The 18499-nt window shown below is 41.4% G+C and overlaps 1 protein-coding gene across 1 annotated transcript in view; it reads left to right on the forward strand.

Annotated features, from left to right (window-relative positions):
- Window positions 1–18499, forward strand: part of LOC124615614 — a 227683-nt gene that overhangs the window by 84638 nt on the left and 124546 nt on the right. Inside the window, exon 2 of the mRNA XM_047143618.1 lies at window positions 1334–1467. Within this exon, the coding sequence (XP_046999574.1) occupies window positions 1334–1467 (134 nt within the window). The remainder of the gene's footprint in view (window positions 1–1333; window positions 1468–18499) is intronic.

The following is an 18499-nucleotide window of genomic DNA, read 5'->3' on the forward strand; positions in this document are numbered from 1 at the left end:
CAGTAAATGGTAGGATTGCCAGATATATTGGTGAAACTGGTAGGGAAAGAAACATAAATGAATGTGTATGAAGGAAAATGGGAACCAACGACTTATCTTTTGTTTGTTTGTTTGTTTGTTTGTTTTTTTGGACATAATTAGAACCGCACATTATTCAGTGCTAGTCCATTTTGTATTTTGCATCCTTACCGAATAAAAATTAGTTGCTCGTTTAACTTCTGTACTTTTATATAAGCAAAGCAATTACTTTTGAAAATGGTTCAAATGGCTCTGAGCACTACGCGACTTAACTTCTGAGGTCATCAGTCGCCTAGAACTTAGAACTAATTAAACCTAACTAAGGACATCACACACATCCATGCCCGAGGCAGGATTCGAACCTGCGACCGTAGCCGTCGCTCGGCTCCAGACTGTAGCGCCTATAACTGCACGACCACTCGGGCCGGTAATTACTTTTGATGTGTGGACAGTTTACATGCACAAACATAAAATTATATATAATTATTGTTGTTATTTTGTACTCATTAGATCGTTCTTCATCATGAGCAAAGGCAGGAGTTTCATGTTATTATTGATAAATGCGAAAGTTTTATATATAACAGCAACATGTTTTATATAAGTTCAACGAAGTATAGAAACATTCTTTGGTATATTTTAATTTAGCCTTTTGTTGATGCAGCTGCGTTTTCTAGAGATATATGATAAAATTGTATTGTTTTCTTTATTTTTACTACAAAATCCCTGTTTCACGTTAAGAATCTACAATGTTCGCTGATCTCATATGGAATGGATGCGATCGTTACGATGTAACGCCTGATAAGTACGCAACACGCTTAATGTACAGGTAATGCTGGTACGATCTTAACTGGCCAAAGTTGCTAGGGAAACTACCGTAGTCTACGCTAACTTATGGTAGTTTACGGTGGCCTGCGGTATTTTTACAACTCCAGTAAAGTGTATTATCTGTGATTGCCCCTTATCTTGTGTTGATTTATAGCACCCAACGAACAATAGCTGAGCGTGCTGAACTGGCGTTTGTGTACGATAAGCCAGCCGCTGGTGGCCGAGCGGTTCTAGGCGCTTCAGTCTGGAACCGCGCGACCGCTACGGTCGCAGGTTCGAATCCTGCCTCGGGCATGGATCTGTGTGATGTCCTTAGGTTAGTTAGGTTTAAGTAGTTCTAAGTTCTAGGGGACTGATGACCTGAGATGTTAAGTCCCATAGTGCTCAGAGCCATTTGAACCATTTGTGTACGATAGGGTTGAATTTACGATAGCAGAAGTATAGCCGCAGTAAGTGTATCGTCTAGCGTGTACCCGGCTTCGTGTTTCAGCGGGAGGTCCTGCAGCGGGATGTGGACCGAGAGCGGCGGCTGCGCCTGGACACCGAGGCGCGCCTGCGGGACTGCACGGCAGAGGCTGAGCGCTGCCGCGCGCGCCTGCACGCCCTCCAGAGGGAGCTCTCCCGGTAAGCACAACCAACCACCGTACTGCGCACTGCCTTCTCGGCGCACCGTCTGGGTTTCACCACATATTCATTACACTGCGTGTGCAGCGTATCCGAGCTACTCTCGCTGATATAATATCATGCAGTTGAAGTTTCATTGATTTCATCTCCATTGTCCATAAATTTCATTATAACAAATCTAGTTCAATTGGCCGTTTTTTGGCAATGTGTAGCCGACGCGGCTCTGTCGAGTAGACATGCAAAAATACGCTACAACATCTCTACTCGTCATTACTGTGTCCCCTATGCAGTATGTATCAGTCTTAGGTCCATTGATAGCTCTCATGTTGACTACAGTTAGGATCGCTACAAATGATTAATATAGAAAAGCCCTTTTATTTGGCATCAGATGCATATAAAGGCTGATTCAGCTGCCCCTACTCATGGGTTTTACACAACCTACGACGCCTTAAAATACCACATGCAAGATTTTCATTTTCCCTAGTTCACTACATGTAAACAGTCCTGCAGAAATTATGAATAGGATCTTTTTTTGAGAAATTTAATGTATCTAAATTTTGTACTGGGATTTATTTTTGCTACAGGCCATAATTTTCGAATTAGTCAAGAGAAACGCGCAAAAGTGACTTTCAAAAAATGGCTCTGAGCACTATGGGACTCAACTTCTGAGGTCATTAGTCACTTAGAACTACTTAAACCTAACTAACCTAAGGACATCACACACATCCATGCCCGAGGCAGGATTCGAACCTGCGACCGTAGCGGTCTCGCGGTTCCAGACTGCAGCGCCTAGAACCGCACGGCCACTTCGGCCGGCTAGTGACTTTCAAACGCGTTTTTCTTGAATAACTCCAAAACCATGTCATCCAGCGCAAACATATCCCAGTACAAAATTTAACTACATTACATTTTCTATGAAAAGGTCCTGCAAATTCCTTTTTTTGAAAGCATTGCGGGCTGCATAAAACCTACTGTTAGGAGAAGCAGAATCGCCCTCTGTTGCGAGTATCTAAATACATTATATATAATGTGTGTACCATTTGTATTTGTATCCACTTTGCTTTATAATCATATGTAGTTGTAACAAAAATAAATAAAATCAGTTACTATTTACAGCGCATGTCCGTTGTTTCTCCATGCACATTCACTCTGACACGCCTTAGAGTTTGGTAGTTCTGGGGTCTATAAGTACTTAGAATAAGTACAACATATACAGCTGATACCAAATAAAAAAGCTTTTCTATAAATGAAATGATAACTAAATCAAGACCCTAAGCTGTAGACAGGCATTGATATACATCAACAGGGACGGTTGAAAATGTGTAACCCAACCGGGACTCGAACCCATGATCTCCTACTTACATGGCAGACGCTCTATCCATCTTTCTTTTTTTGCATTTTGTTCCTTATTGTTCATTGTGTTTGGTCGTAGCGGACGTCACATGAAAACCGTTGCAGTTCGTTTTTTATCCCTTCATTCAGTTTTTATTTATTACAGAGAGCAGCCAGCTCTTTGACCGAGCACGCTGAGCTACATTGCCGGTCATCAGTCTCAGCCACCGAGGACACAGAGGATAGTGTGACTGCAGGGATTTATCCCTTGCACGCTCCCCGTGAGACCCACATTCCCAACTTAATGTCCACACACTACATTCGTAGTGACCCTGCTCATTACACTCATTACTCGCGGCAGACAATCATACAGAGTCCCGTAAGAGCTCGGACAATGCGTGTCCGAAAGAACAGATACCATCTTCATATATAGTTAAAGCCACCGGCCACTGACCTCCTTCTTCTGTGCTGGATGCACACGCATTGCCCGAACTCTTACAGGACTCGGTATGATTGCCGCGAATAATGAGTGTAATGGGCAGAGGCACTACGAATGTAGTGTGTGGACACTAAGCTGGGAACGTGGGTCTCACAGGGAGCGTGCAAAGGGTAAATCCCTGCAGTCTCACTATCCTCTGTGCCCACCGTGGCTCAGATGGATAGAGCGTCTGCCATATAAGCAGGAGATCCAGGGTTAGAGTCCCGGTCGGGGCACACTATTCTACTGTCAGCGTTGATGTATATAAACGTCTGTCGACAGCTTAGGGTCTTGATTTAATTATCATTTCATTCTAAGAGATCCGCATGGTCACCATGTCCAAAAGAACAGATACCATCTTCATATGTCTTCTATAAATGTCTCTCAGCTGTAGCTAGTTACCTACACAAATTTTTTATTTTTTAAATGTGTAATGGGCTGCTTGCCTTTTAGCAGTGAGTATTCAGATATTTTTTAGGAGCGGCAACACGCTTTATATTTATCACGAGAAGTCTCCTAGTGTAACGTGTACCATTCATATTCACAATCCCTTTGAATCATAATCACGGGCAGTTGTAATATAAATAAACGAAATCAGTACTATTTACAGCTTGCACACCCTCTTTCTCGATGCGCGTTCACTCTGACACCTTAGACAAGCCGTCGTGTCATGCAGTTCTAGTGTCTATATTTTCGAGTGTTAGCCACAGGCTATAAAGGCAACATTTCCTTATAATGAGTATTCTGAGAGACGAGAAACGTATTTTCCAAGGACCCAATGCCTGATCACGAGGCAATTGAATTTATCTCATATTGCAATTTCGATATACCACATAACTTGGCTGGAATGACTTTCTCGCAATAAACCAGCATCAACTTTCAGATTTAGCAGGTATCAGCATAAGACCAGTTAGCGACAAATATTAAAACAGTTTTAACGACGGTTTGCTTGTAATGAGAACCAACCATTTTCCCGTCGACAGGAAGCATCGCATTTAACACCACTTTAACAATTTTTGTTTGGGCTTGACTCTACCTACCACGAAAACGAAACTGCATATGTATTTAAAAACACCATAGAAAAAGTACCCCACGACTCTGCCGTTGGACGTCCTGTTTGTTCAGTGTGATCCCTATGCACTGTTCCCTATCCCATCCTGCCTGTACTATAGTGTATGATTACCATCTCCCAGATCACACACCACACCGAGACATTAAATTTGATAGCCGTAGCAAACATAAAAATCCTGCAGCACGTGGGGAAATGACAGACAATTTAGTGTTACACTGTGTAGCACTATACTTGTATGTGGACGTAGTGTAGCCATAGCTACAAGAAAACAGTTCAGTCATTCTGAAGGGACAAGAGCTAGTTCAGAAATTTGTCGACGTTTCCAGAAAATCTTAGCTACTAAGGCTTTCGCCCAAATTAAGGAATCGAATTAACTCTGTTCAACCACAGAGAGTTCACAGTTGTCACGCAACGGATTATAAAAAAAAATTGTCACCCGGTTATTATTCATGATGACACCGAAACAAAAGGTGATGAACTAAATGTTGCCTTGAGAAATTGTTTCACGACGTTTCCTGGTGAGCCATTAAATTCGCACTGTATTGGGAAGATCTGACTTAAAGAACAGGTGAGGCACCGTATTATGTGTACGAGGTGTGGCTATAAAGTAACGGGACTATTGCTATAAAACAACTCAGTATACTCTCTTCCTCTGTACCTACAACGCTCCATGCGAAGTTTCCCTTAATGGAAACGGTGCTGGAAGCCTTTGTCTACGAGCTCCTTGATGACTCATGCCTTTTTTCCTTTCACTCCTTCAACGGACTGAAATCTTGCTCCTTTTAATGCACATTTGACCTAGGTAAATATATAATTGACATGTGCTGGTTCAATAGAATGAGGTGGGTGGTCTAGCGCTGGGATGATGTACTTCGCTAGAAACCTCTTAACAAACAACAAGATATGGCCAGGTGCGTTGTCTGGATGCAGAACCCATTATTTGTTCTTCAACAGTTCGGCTCGTTTTTTTTTTCTAATTTTCTCAACGAGTTGAGCAAGAACCTGACTGTAGTAATGTTGCTTAACTGTTTCGCCTTCAGGAAGCCAGTGAAGATAAACAATTACATGAATATAGAAAGAAAAATCATCATAGAATCTTGATGTTTTTTTCATGCGAGTTTTTTTCGCTCTCTGTGAAGATTGTCAATTCAAATGCATCGATTGGTTCTTATTTCCTGGATCATAAGTGAAAGGACCAAGATTCGTCACATATTGTCATTCTTTCTTAGAAATTAGGATAATTTTCAGGGGTATTCAAAGTGTCAGTACAAACATTTTTACGATCTTCTTTTCGTTCGACAGTGGTAATTTTCGGCACCGGCTTCGCAAACACTTTACGATGTTTCAGCAATCGATCGAATACTCAGCTGATGGTCAGATAGAATCATTTTACTTATTTTTTCGACATTTTCATCCGGTTTTTTAGCCGACCGGCGTGTCCGTGCGGTTCTAGGAGTCTGGAACCGCGTGACCGTTACCGTCACAGGTTTGAATCCTCCCTCGGGCACGGATCTGTGTGATGTCCCTAGGTTAGTTAGGTTTAAGTAGTTCTAAGTTCTAGGGGACTGATGACCACAGATGTTAAGTCCCATAGTGCTCAGAGCCATTTGAACCATCCGGTTTTGGTGTTGAGGGGCCTTCCTGGCAAAGGTCATCTTCAACTTCATCTCGGCCGTCTAGGAAACACTTGAACCACTCAAAAACTCGCATACACGATAAACAGTCTTCGCCATCGCTTCTTTTAGTAAAAGATAATTTTCAATACCAGTTGTTTTAATTCGCTGTTCTGACATTACACTTACTATTTTTCCGAAAAAAAACCAATTCTTAGGCAGTCGAAGGCCTCGGCCTCACTGATCTGTCTCCAGACACCGGAGAGGCAATATTCGATTGAGGAGGCTTCACAATTATTGGTCGTTTATCTTCTGTTCATACATCTTAATACATAATCTGTGACAAAATGAGTCCCATTGTTTTATAGCCAAACCTCGTAAGTCGCCAGGGATTTTCTTCTAGCAGTAGTTTATCGTTGCTTATAGTAGCTGTGCGATTGGTTGTAAGGGCAGAGACTGTCCGATGCTTGAGAAATGTTTCCCGTGGGGGATGTCTCCTGTTTTCTCTTGAGACCGAGACTACACAAAGGAATTAAATTGCTTACGAGAATTCTAACTCTGGCCGTGCCTTCTTTGTGTAAATGAACTAGTCGATATTACACTTGGCCCTTGCACTTGTACCGAGCGAGGTGGCGCAGTGGTTAGCACTCTGGACTCGCATTCGGGAGGACGACGGTTCAATCCCGCGTCCGGCCATCCTGATTTAGGTTTTCCGTGATTTCCCTAAATCGCTTCAGGCGACTTCCTCCCCATCCTTCCCTAATCCGATGAGATCGATGACGTTGAAGTTTGGTCTCCTTCCCCCACATCAACCAACCAACCTAGCACTTGTAAGTTTCCTTGAACTGCTTAAACAGAACACAACTCTAAAGAAAGGTATCGCAAATAACACTTGAATGCAACACAAAATTTTCCCCTCAAATTACTATCATTTGTCACAAACGCTTTACCAAAAACTAAATCGATCAGCACAACTTCATGCTATACTTTCTCGGTTCATAATAAGAACAAACAGTTTCGTTGGCAAGTTGTTCCGTGGCTTCCTACAGAATTCTTAGAGACAAACAAGGACATTTGAGTTGTTCCGACGTAGTAGATCTTGAAACAGCGCAAAAAGTTTCTCGGATATTTTTCATTTCTTTCCTCACTGAAGTTACGGTTCTTTTCTTTCGAGCTGGGTCGTCTGCTCTGTCTAAGCCAGCGGAGAAGACCTACAGGTTCGACGGGCAAGTGGGATCAGGGGTAATGCTTTCACGTACACCGAGAAAACTTGGCCATAACTAACTTTTGTTCACTGAGCGGTGTGGTACACCGGCTTAACACACTGGATTTGTGTAGGAGGTAGTGTAGTTCAAATTCTCTCCTGGACATGTAAATTTAGGTTTCCGTAAGTCACTTCGATATGATTTCTTTGGGTAGGCCAAGGGCGATTTATCGTTTCCGCCTAAATGAACAACTAATCGGCCTCCAGTGATTACGTAGACGACAGGACATTTATCTTCAATGTTTCTTTCTCCTTTTAAAGTTTGTTCCTAAGCCTTTCGTTATCTAGTCTGGCAGATGTTAATGGACGCAGAAATATCGCAGTACGTTTGTTGCTTCTAATGCTACCACGGCTTCGTTATTGTTCTTGACGCAAACGCTATTGCAATTCTCTTTGCTTTCATTGTGCTTCCTAAGGAAAATGTGCTACTCTCTGGCGTCGCTTCGCGGAATGTGTGTGTCACTGTCCAGTTAGTTCTCGAAATCTGCTTTTCCACACATATGACGCGTTCTTGTTAGCATGCTTCTATGGTTCGCAAATGCCATGCCTGTCCTCTAACAGGTTAATCGCCTAGAAGAAACCTTTCATCGGAATACGTTAATATTTATGCTAACGTGAAAATTTGCTCCCCTTTTGACATATACTGTAACAGTGTGATGGCTGGGTTCCAGTATATTGATCATTGGTTGCTGTTAACTTCATTTGGCTGGAACACTCATTCTTCTATGGCGAACCGTCGGAATTGTAGCTCAAAAACTGCGAGTAAAATAACGAAAAACTTCGCTGGCGAACGCAGATGTCAGTACAATCGCCTAGTTTCAGTCATTAGGTAACAGGCTTGGTTGAATGATACGATATTTCACAAAATAGATTACTTACGAAATGCTCGGATGATCTGTTCTGCAAAACCTTACGATGTTTGTGGGTCCTTCATCATATTGGAATCACAGTATGTAAGAATCGGTTGATATTCTGTTATATAGGACTTAGGGACCAGCATTGGGATGAGTGAAACAAAGAACATGGTAAGGAAGACAGGAATGGTAATAGTGGTGTCTTTCGGTGCACATGACTGCTGATGTCATTACATCCATTAATTGCTTGAATCAACACATATGTAGTTTCTATTCATCTCTGAAAGTTTTAGATAGGAGTTTACAACATCTATAAGAGGAGGAGCGCCGTACTACACAAAGAACTTTGGTGGCGGGGTTCGTGATGGTAGTGGTTGTGGCAGTTCTTCGAATACTCGAGTGTATTAACCGAACTGCCGTGGCTTAGAGACGTGCAAGTTTTTAAAACTGGTTTCTATGAATTATGGCATAGTATCAAAGAAATACTGGAAGGTAAAGTGATATCGTGGTATAAATTTTCGTTGATGTCGAGGTTATTACAGCTGGAGGACAAACTCAGATTGGGGGATGGGGAAGGGAATTGGCTACGTTCCTTTCAAAGGAATCACCTCAGGTGTTCGCCTTAAGTGATCTAGAGAAATCTAAATCTGGACGGCTGGACAGATATTTGGAACATCGGTCCTCAGAATACGAGTCCAGTGTCTCACCATTTGGCCACCTTTTCCGACAGAAATGTTAGAGTGTATCTGCTAGCAGATAATTTCGATGAAAGAAGTTCATATCTTGTTGAACTATGGCTCAAAAATTTCACTTATCTGATTTTGCTGAGTACCTCAGGTCGATTCTGAATATTTACGATGGTACTTCACGCAGAGGGATATTAATTGTGCCCTATCACCAATCGTAAACAGAACAAGGACAATCGAAACATATACTGAAAGAAAAGTTCCCTATGACAATCACGTTCCAGCACTTCCATCCAGATATAGAATATTAAGATCCCAAAATCTGAGCTTTTAGCATCTTTACAAAATTATACACTTAACCACTTAAAGACAAGATACGACACTTTATACTTGTACACTGAATCTGGTTTTGTTTAGAGGTACGCAATTGTTCTGGGCTGGAAAATATTTTCTGGGCGTCTGTCTCGCTACTCAGGCAACAAGACGCTGGGATACGTTGCGAACTGATTTTGCAGTCGCTGTGCAGTGGAATCTGCAAGTCTGATAGCCGCCAGTTAGGCTGTCTGCTGTATTTTTGCTTGCAGATGCTACCTGGTTATTTAGCTGAATATTCCGTTTTTAAGTAAATATTAGCTAGCGCCCACACCCCCGGAAACACAGGGGCTCTGCTGTATTGAGAGAAAACACAAGATCCTCCGTTATGTCTATTGTTGAAAACAGACATGTAAAAACAGAACGCACAAGTTCGTATTTTAGACGAAAAAAAGACACAGCAGCTAAACAGCGTTTTCAGTAGAGAATTCTGTGCTATAACTTTTTGGTACAACTGACGAATTTCAGTACCGACCCTTTTTCGACTCTATAATTTTATGTCACGCGCGGGAGCGTGTGATTTCATGGCTCTTCTAAACTCTTCCTTGCAATCGACGGACGAAGTTCGAGTAAAATGACTTTGGGATTGAGGCATTCCAGCGACGAGGGTATAATTGCCAGCATACCGATCTTCTCTCTTCCTTTTAATCCCACCTAGTAAGGTTCCCACATTCACGAAAAATACTTAAGCCTCCGTCTTGTGAGCCATTTCTTTCACAAATAAGTTACATTACACTAAAATCGGGTCTGTTTTTCTTGTAACTAGATTTACATGATCGATAGACTTTTGGTTGCTCTGAATGGATGTTACCAGATATATCGTAGTTGTTACTGTCTTCAGTGATTTATCACCAAGAGCGTAATCGAATGATAATTGGGCTTTCTGTTTGTTTATGTGAAATGGAACTATTTATGTTGAGGTTCAACTGCCATTTGCTGCACCAGGAGTCGACCATCGGCGAATCTTGCTTCTTTTCGGTACAACTTCCATACATAGAACTGCTTATACGAAATAGCTTCACGGAGTTGCCTTAGTAATCCGTCACATCCTTTGTGCACATAGTGAAGAGAACGGTTCTACAGTGCTCATTTGGTGCGCGTTTGGAGCTACACTTGCACCTAATCGGTTCTCGCCTTTACGGACGACGCGTTGAGTTCTGTCTACTGCGACCCTCTGAATGGAACCTAGAAGTCGAAGAACTTCTTTCACTAAGCGTCAGTGTGGATCCGTCTGGAATACTGCAAGGAACACTGAATCAACTTGGACATTATTATTTACGTTCCCCAGGTCGTCAAATCTTGCACGAAGAGAGACACCATAGTTTCACAAGATATCTGTTTTCAGAAACCGTATTGATACCCTCATGGAGATCTTCGTTCTCCAAAAAGGCCGGTAATACGCGTGCATAAAAAGTGACCCATAATTCTATAATAGAACGGCCAGTGATAATAGGCCTACAACTATGCCACTTATTGAACACGAGAATTATCTTTGGTTTGGTGATTCATGATACTGCTGTTTTACATAACATTGCGTAACGTTTCTAGCAGACAAGGAGAGTCGACAGTGGAGTATTATGTGGCGATATCGATTTATCCTAAGTCGTTCTTAGCCGTCCAGTTATCATCTGCCCAACAAGAAGACACGATGAAAAATTACCCACGCTATAAATAACACACTTGGCACTTATTACATGAGTAGCACAAGCAAAATGGCCAAAATGATTTTGTACCTTTGTTACTGTGGTACATATTATACGGCATCGCACATGTTTTGATACAGAACTTGAAAATTATTGGATGCTTTCTCAACGGACTCACGCAACAATTTTTGAATAACTACTGTTAGCTGAATACACGCTTGAGAATCCTTTAGTGTCTCGAAATGTGATGTACAACATACTTCTGCTCTGGAAGACATGAAAATGTTGAACTGATAAAATAAAGTGTACTTGCTACTCTCCGCTAACACGTTATCGGATAACTTAATGCAGAGCGCAACTACCACACAATCTATGCAGACGCTGAGTAATGAATACCAACCATAAAGCACCACTTCGACTGACGATGCCCTATAAAATGAAATTAACCTATTGACTAAAGGTCACAGGACAATTTTCGAAAGGAATAGAGATAAAATCCCACTTTATTAGTTATTTCTTTAAAAGTACCTGTTTGTCGTGTCCTGTTGCTTAATTGATCTCTGTGCCTTCTGTAACATGATTTACAGAGACATGAGTGACAAGAGCCACAACAGTGAAAAAAGGGAGTAGGAGGAGTGAGCGTAATTTTTCTTTGTGTGCTTGTTTATTTTGTGTATTTTTCCATTTAACGTTATTTATGTTACCGGTATCTGAAATACGCAGATTTTATGTTTGTGTGTAAATGTCGTACAAGTACCTGTTTTGCAATGCCAGAGAAATTAATATCAATGCGTAATCAGAGGAACAGAGAAATGGAGACAGTTGAAGGAGAGCAGTTTGATGGACTGATTAGTGATTCGAATCGCGCAAAGGCACAAAAGGTTACAGTAGATCACACTCAAAATTCCTTATTTCTGGATTTCCGGAAGGCTTTTGACACTACCACACAAGCAGCTCGTAGTGAAATGGCGTGCTTATGAAATATTGCCTCAGTTATGTGACTGGATCTGTGATTTCCTGTCAGAGAGGTCACAGTTCGTAGTAATTAACGGAAAGTCATCGAGTAAAACAGAAGTGATTTCTGTCGTTCCCCATTGTAGTGTTATAGGCCCTTTACTGTTCCTTGTCTATATAAACGATTTGGGAGACAATTTGAGCAGCCGTATTCAGTTGTTTGCAGATGACGCTGTCGTTTATCGACTAATAAAGTCTTCAGAAGATCAAAACAAACTTCAAAACGATTTAGTAGAAATATCGAAATGGTGCGAAAAGTGGCAGTTGACCTTAAATAACGAAAAGTGTGAGGTCATCCACATGAGTGCTAAAAGGAACTCGATAAACTTCGGTTACACGATAAATCAGTCTTATCTAAAAGCCGTAAATTCAACTAAATACCTAGGTATTACAGTTACGAACAACTTAAATTGGAAGGAACACATAGAAAATGTTGTGGGGAAGGCTAACCAAAGACTGCGTTTTTTTGGCAGAACACTTACAAAATGTAACAGAACTAATAAGGAGGCTGCCTACACTACGCTTATCCGTCCTCTTTTATAATACTGCTGCGTGGTGTGGAATCCTTACCAGATAGGACTGACGGGGTACATCGAAAAAGTTCAAAGAAAGGCAGCACGTTTTGTATTATCGCGAAATATGGGAGAGAGTGTCACAGAAATTATACAGGATTTGGGCTGGACATCATTAAAAGAAAGGCGTTTTTCGTTGCGACGGAATCTTCTCACAATATTCCAATCACCACCTTTCTCCTCCGAATGCGAAAATATTTTGTTGACACCGACTTACATAGGGAGGAACGATCACCAAAATAAAATAAGGTAAATCAGAGCTCGTATGGAAAGATATAGGTGTTCATTCTTTCCGCGCGCTATACGAGATTGGAATAATAGAGAATTGTGAAGGTGGTTCGATGAACCCTCTGCCAGGCACTTAAATGTGATTTGCAGAGTATCCCTGTAGATGTAGATGTAGATGAAATACATGTCACGCGCATATTCCTTTTAGCGTGGAGGAACCCTTCATTGGCTCGATAGTGAAACGAGTGACTTAATCGGAGAAGGGAACAGATCAGCAGCATCAGAAAGAACATTCGTCCTTGCAGCTCAGAAGAAGAAGATGTTAATGTGGTATTAGTTAACTGCAGGAGCGTCCACTGTGAAGTCTCAAAATTAGTCTTACTAATGGCAGTACTGTCCCCATAGTATTAGAAATACAACCCTGACTGAAACCAGTAGTGAATAGCAGGGAAATATTAAATTCCGATTAGACTGTATAAGGATAGGCTGAATTCCAGTAGTGGCTGCTTATGTAGTGCCGCAAAGAACTCAAGAATATTTAGTGGGGTTAGTACAGATTTCGAATGCAAAGTAATCTGGATGAAGGTAAGAGGCTAAGGTAGGTTGAACATAGTGAAACTATTCTTTATCGGCCACCTGCCTCAGATGGTAGAACATTTCAAAGAAAACTTGGGGAATATCGCGAGAAAATTTTCTGTTCGCGGCTTTTAACAGGGGAGGAATTTCAGCTACCCAGCTATGGAATGGGAAAGCCATGCTCCTAAAAAGAGTACCAAAAAAGTGGAATTGTGTGACATTATTCTGAACGTCTTTTATAAAAATTACTTTGTGCAATGTCTTAGAGAACTGATTTAAGAGAGTAATGTCTAGGTATCCTGGTAACAAACAGACCGAAAACTTTGGATTTAGTTACCGTACAGGAGAAAATCAGTGACCATTGGCTTTGTAAGTGTAAATATGAATGTTACGCTTAGCAAGTATGGAAATAAACAAGTGGCATATTACCACTAGCTTCCTCGGTACTTAGCTGGTGAGTATTTGTAGATAAAATTCGGAAGCACTGTACAGTAGACTTTAGACGTATGTGTTGATAAAGACTGCGAGGGACCTCGTACCATGGATCAATAGCCGTATTATAAAGTTACTACGAAAGGAATGAGAGTTTTATCATAGATATAAACGAAATAAAATTTTTGTTGGGAAACAAAAGCCAAAACAACAGTACGGGTGCCATGCAAGAAGCCTTCGGTTATTATGAAAGTAAAATTTTGCAGTATGAGCTGGCGAAAATCGTTAAAAGTTTGGGTCTTACTTAAAGACAATAAACAGATAAAAAGCCATATACTGTTTCGCAATTCCTTTTACAGTCTTCTAAGTGTTATAGAGGGGATTTTGTGGATAAAGATTCGATCAGGAACCCATGTCAGGAAATGTATAATATTGAAGATCGGATCTCTTTCAGATCTGTACGCACGCAAACGGAGTCCCTGTACATCACGTACCATTTTAGTCCCACTACTACAGTGGCTGTGAGCAACTGGTATGTTGACAAGTAGCAGGGTTGATCGTGGTGCTACACGGACACGCCGTTCTCTCCACATGAGGAGGGCGTCCTTCGTCTCGCAGAAGAGAAACCGACGATGAGTAATCGAGACATTGCCCAAGCCACTGGCTTCTGTGGAGCACACGGCTCAGAACTCATTGTTCTGGCTCTGAGCACTATGGGACTTAGTTTCTGAGGTCAACAGTCCCCTAGAACCTAGAACTACTTAAACATAATTAACCTAAGGACATCACACACATCCATGCCCGAGGCAGGATTCGAGCCTGCGACCATAGCGGTCGCTCGGTTCCAGACTGAAGCGCCTAGAACCGCTCGGCCTATGCGGCCGGGAACTGATTGCTTCCGCTTTGTAATTACCGCGGAGGGGAAGAGTTGAAATTGATCAGATCTTCATATTTATTTTGCATTCAAACGGTACGTTACAGGACATAGGTTCTTCGTCAAAATTTTCTGTGTTAAGTCTCGTCTACAACCTCTAGAAGCCAATAGTAAGAATTCCGAAACACTCTGTATACAGTCACTCTTTGAATATAATAGATCGTTTTAATGAATTCAGTCTACCAAAATTGGCAAGATCGTAATACAGGTCATTCTTTCACCCAGGCATTTTTCCGTGCGGGTTTTAGGAAAGCCACAGCAGACATAAACCTGGGTAGCCGGTCAGGGATTTAAATCAGCGTCTTCCTCTCTCGAAGACGCATCAAAGGAAAAGCAAATGTACCTGATCAGATACCAGTACGATTTTTTATCGATATTTTTAACAGCGGTTCATCACAGGTCGCTGAAGAAACCAAGTGTTCCAAGTGATTGGAAAAGGCACAGATCATTCTTGTTTTTTAAGAGGTTCGTCTTGACAGACATCAATAATAGGCTTATATAAGTGACAGAGATACGTAGTGTCAAAATTGTGAAGGCCTACATTCGAGGATGTGTTACGCAATTATTACTTCCTCCAACATACACCCAGCGATATGACCATGGCGAGATAAATCACACGAATCTGATCCCAAAAAGAAGTTTTCCAAACAACAGCTTTTCCCACGTTAACATTCGCTGTCGTCCGCTACACGTGGAATGGTGGCTTACGGAATGCAGACGAATTGCTTCTGCAAATTTTCACTATATTCATTACATTTCAAACATCGTTGGTTCAGACTATCAATGCAACTGGCGTCTCGTTTGAGATGAAATTATTGATTTTAATATTTGTAGTACTGAAAAGGTCTCTTACTAGGAAGCATTATTTTAAGAGGGAGTCGTACTGCAGGTATAAGGCATAAGGCTACTTTAATTTTCTCTTGCGAGCAGCTCTCCTCTTCGTAGAGACGAAATTACGTTCTGCGCTGAAACCAAACGCAGCCAGCCTCGTTCGGGAGTGGAGTTCAGCTATCAGAAGCAAACTCTCCTGTTTGTTTATTCCTTCGCGAAGTAGCGTTGAGTGTTCCGAGTTACAGACAACAGCGAGGAGTGATGTTACATCGGGATCACTACCGGTGGCAAAACAGCGCCACTCTCTGCGTTACCTGACACGGAGAACTGGCTAATTAAAGTCTTTCTAGCCCTCTACAGTTTCTTCGCAGCAAAAGCAATTTGTAACGGTAGAACGTCTGTCGGCTACAGTTTATGGAACTTTAAACATGTCTAAAACAGTACTGCTTACATTGGTAATTAATTAAAAAATACTGGTCTAGACAACAAAGACTTCATCCTAGAGATCTTTTCGAGTATTCTGTGCCTGTATCCATTAGTGTTTGCTTCCTCATTTTTCGAATGAAAGTTGTGGAAACTGCAACAGAATTTTTGTGGAATACGTATAATTATAACAATAATTTCCGTCCCGGATATATTGCTTGTCTTTCCGTTCAAGAAGATCGCATATTTAACATACAGAACGAAACCACACTGTTGTGATGAACTTCATTTGAAATATTATATATCTCCATGACCATTCCGCAGTTCACACGTCGTGCCAGCCAGAGTGTTCATCGAACTACCTTCATACTATTTATCATTCCACTCTCGAACAGCAAGCAGGGGTGAAACCAACACTGAAATCTCGCCGTGCGACATCTGAGTTCTCTTATTTTATTTCGATGATTATTTCTCCCTATGCAGGTTGATGACAATAAAATATTTTTGCATTCAGAGGAGAATGTTGGTGACTGAAATTTCGTGAAAAGATCTCGCCGCAACTGAAAAAACCTTTGCTTTAAAGATTGCCACCCCCAACTGTCTTATCATATCTGTGACACTCTCTCCCCTATTTCGCGATAACACAAAACGAGCTACAATTCTTTGGACTTTCGCAATTTCCTCCGTCAGTTCTACGTGGTAAGGACTCCACACGTCACACCCCACACCGCACACCAATACTATAGCACAGGATGGACAGGCGTAGTGTAGGCAGTCTCCTTAGTGGACCTATTGCATCTTCTAAGCTTGCTGCCAATGAAACGCATTCTTTGGTCGCCTTCTCCCACAAAATTTTCTACGCGATCATTCCAGTTTAAGTTCCGCAAATGTTTAGTTGAATGCAGTCTTTAGATAGTGTGACTTATCGTTAACCGAAATTTAACAGATTCCTTTTAGTACTCGTATGGATGACCTCACACTTTTTGTTGTTTAGCCAACTTCTACAAAGCTATCTTATCTAAATCATTCTGCAATTGCTTTTGATCTTCTGACGACTCTGCAAGACGGTAAGTGACAGCATCATTTGCAAACAATGTAAGACACCTGCTCAGATTGTCTCCTAAGTCGTTTACATGTGTTAGGATCCGGAGAGGAGCTACAATACTTCCTTTGGGAACGCCAGATGGCACATCGTTCTGTGATTTTCGATCAATTACTACGAATTTCCTGATATTACTGCAATCGGCGGTGTATTATTAGTTCAAATGGCTCTAAGCACTATGGGACTTAACATCTGAGGTCATCATTCCCCTAGACTTAGAACTACTTAAACCTAACTAACATAAGGACATCACACACAAATCCATGCCTAAGGCAGGATTCGAATCTGCGACCGTAGCCACAGCGGCCGGTGTTGTACAATTACTGTTTCCGCCTTGCAGTAAGGAATCTAAGAGTCAGTAAGCAAAATTAATGGCAACACAGTCATAGATTGTCCCATTTATTCACAGTAACAGCGTTTTTATTGTTGTTCTTATAGTCAAATGTAGAAGTATTTTCTGCTTTCGCCTTTTATTTTTAATAATTCTACTTTCATTCAGTTTTATCTCACGAAATACACTAAGCCGGTAAGAGGAGTACTTTGAGTAACCTTGCCTGCAGTTGTTCAGGAATAACGGTGAATGAAATTATTACCTGTTAATTTGCTTTTCGGCAATATGACGACTGTGTTCTGTTTCATCTTTGTCTCTTTTTTACTCCGACCATTTACAATACAGACCGTGGCTGACATCATTGTATTGGAACCAACATCACGATTAACTGATCAGTGGTGGCATCTACTTGCAGACGACTTCTCGGATGCCATATATTCTTACATACGTGCTTCGCAAGCCGTGGTACGGTGCATGGCAGATAGTACGGTTTACCACATGAGTCATTCCCTTTCCTGTTCCACTCGCAAATGTAATGGGGGAAAAGTATCTTTATCTTCGTAGCATCATTCTAAGCGGTGTTTCGTTACATCGAAAGATACGTGAAAGGAAGTAATATTTCGTTCCACACGTAAAGTTGTTTCAAGAATACGAAAAAAATGTGCGAACAGTTTTTGAAAGTTAGAATTTATATTGGTGCCCAGATTTAAAGCTCGATGAGCGATGAAGATTTTGAGACAGTAGAGTATCAATACATAAGTCTAAATCACTACAAGAGTTTTCAGTTTAACTATTGTTTTCGGATACAGGGTGTACGACAAGATGGTTTACACTTTTTCAACTTTAATAACTAACAAAAGTAACAAAAACTATGTTTTTTTAAGTTTCGTAGATTGTCACGATATTACTGATGTTTTACTGTTAATTTTCAAAAGTCATCCATCGACAGAAATGCAGCGCCTTCAAGCTGCGGAACAGATCGACACTCACGTGTTATGCTTGCCACTGGAATGGATTCACAGGTAGTCATAATAGCCTCATCATGTCATCAAGCGCACGTGGCTTTGTGGCGTAGACGGTATCCAGCGTTCCCCTCATAAAAAGTAGTCTAAACGCACTAGATCATGAGTTGTGTGTTGCAACACAACACTTCGTCGTCGAGCTGTCTGCCTCCCAAAAAGTGTTTCATACAGGAATTGCCGCATGTCGCGATGGCAGTGCGCGGTGCACCGTCTCGATGAAAATAAAGTCTTCATATCGATACAGTTGGTGAAC

Source organism: Schistocerca americana, chromosome 1 (assembly GCF_021461395.2).
Source record: "Schistocerca americana isolate TAMUIC-IGC-003095 chromosome 1, iqSchAmer2.1, whole genome shotgun sequence".
Taxonomy (NCBI): Eukaryota; Metazoa; Arthropoda; class Insecta; order Orthoptera; family Acrididae; genus Schistocerca; species Schistocerca americana.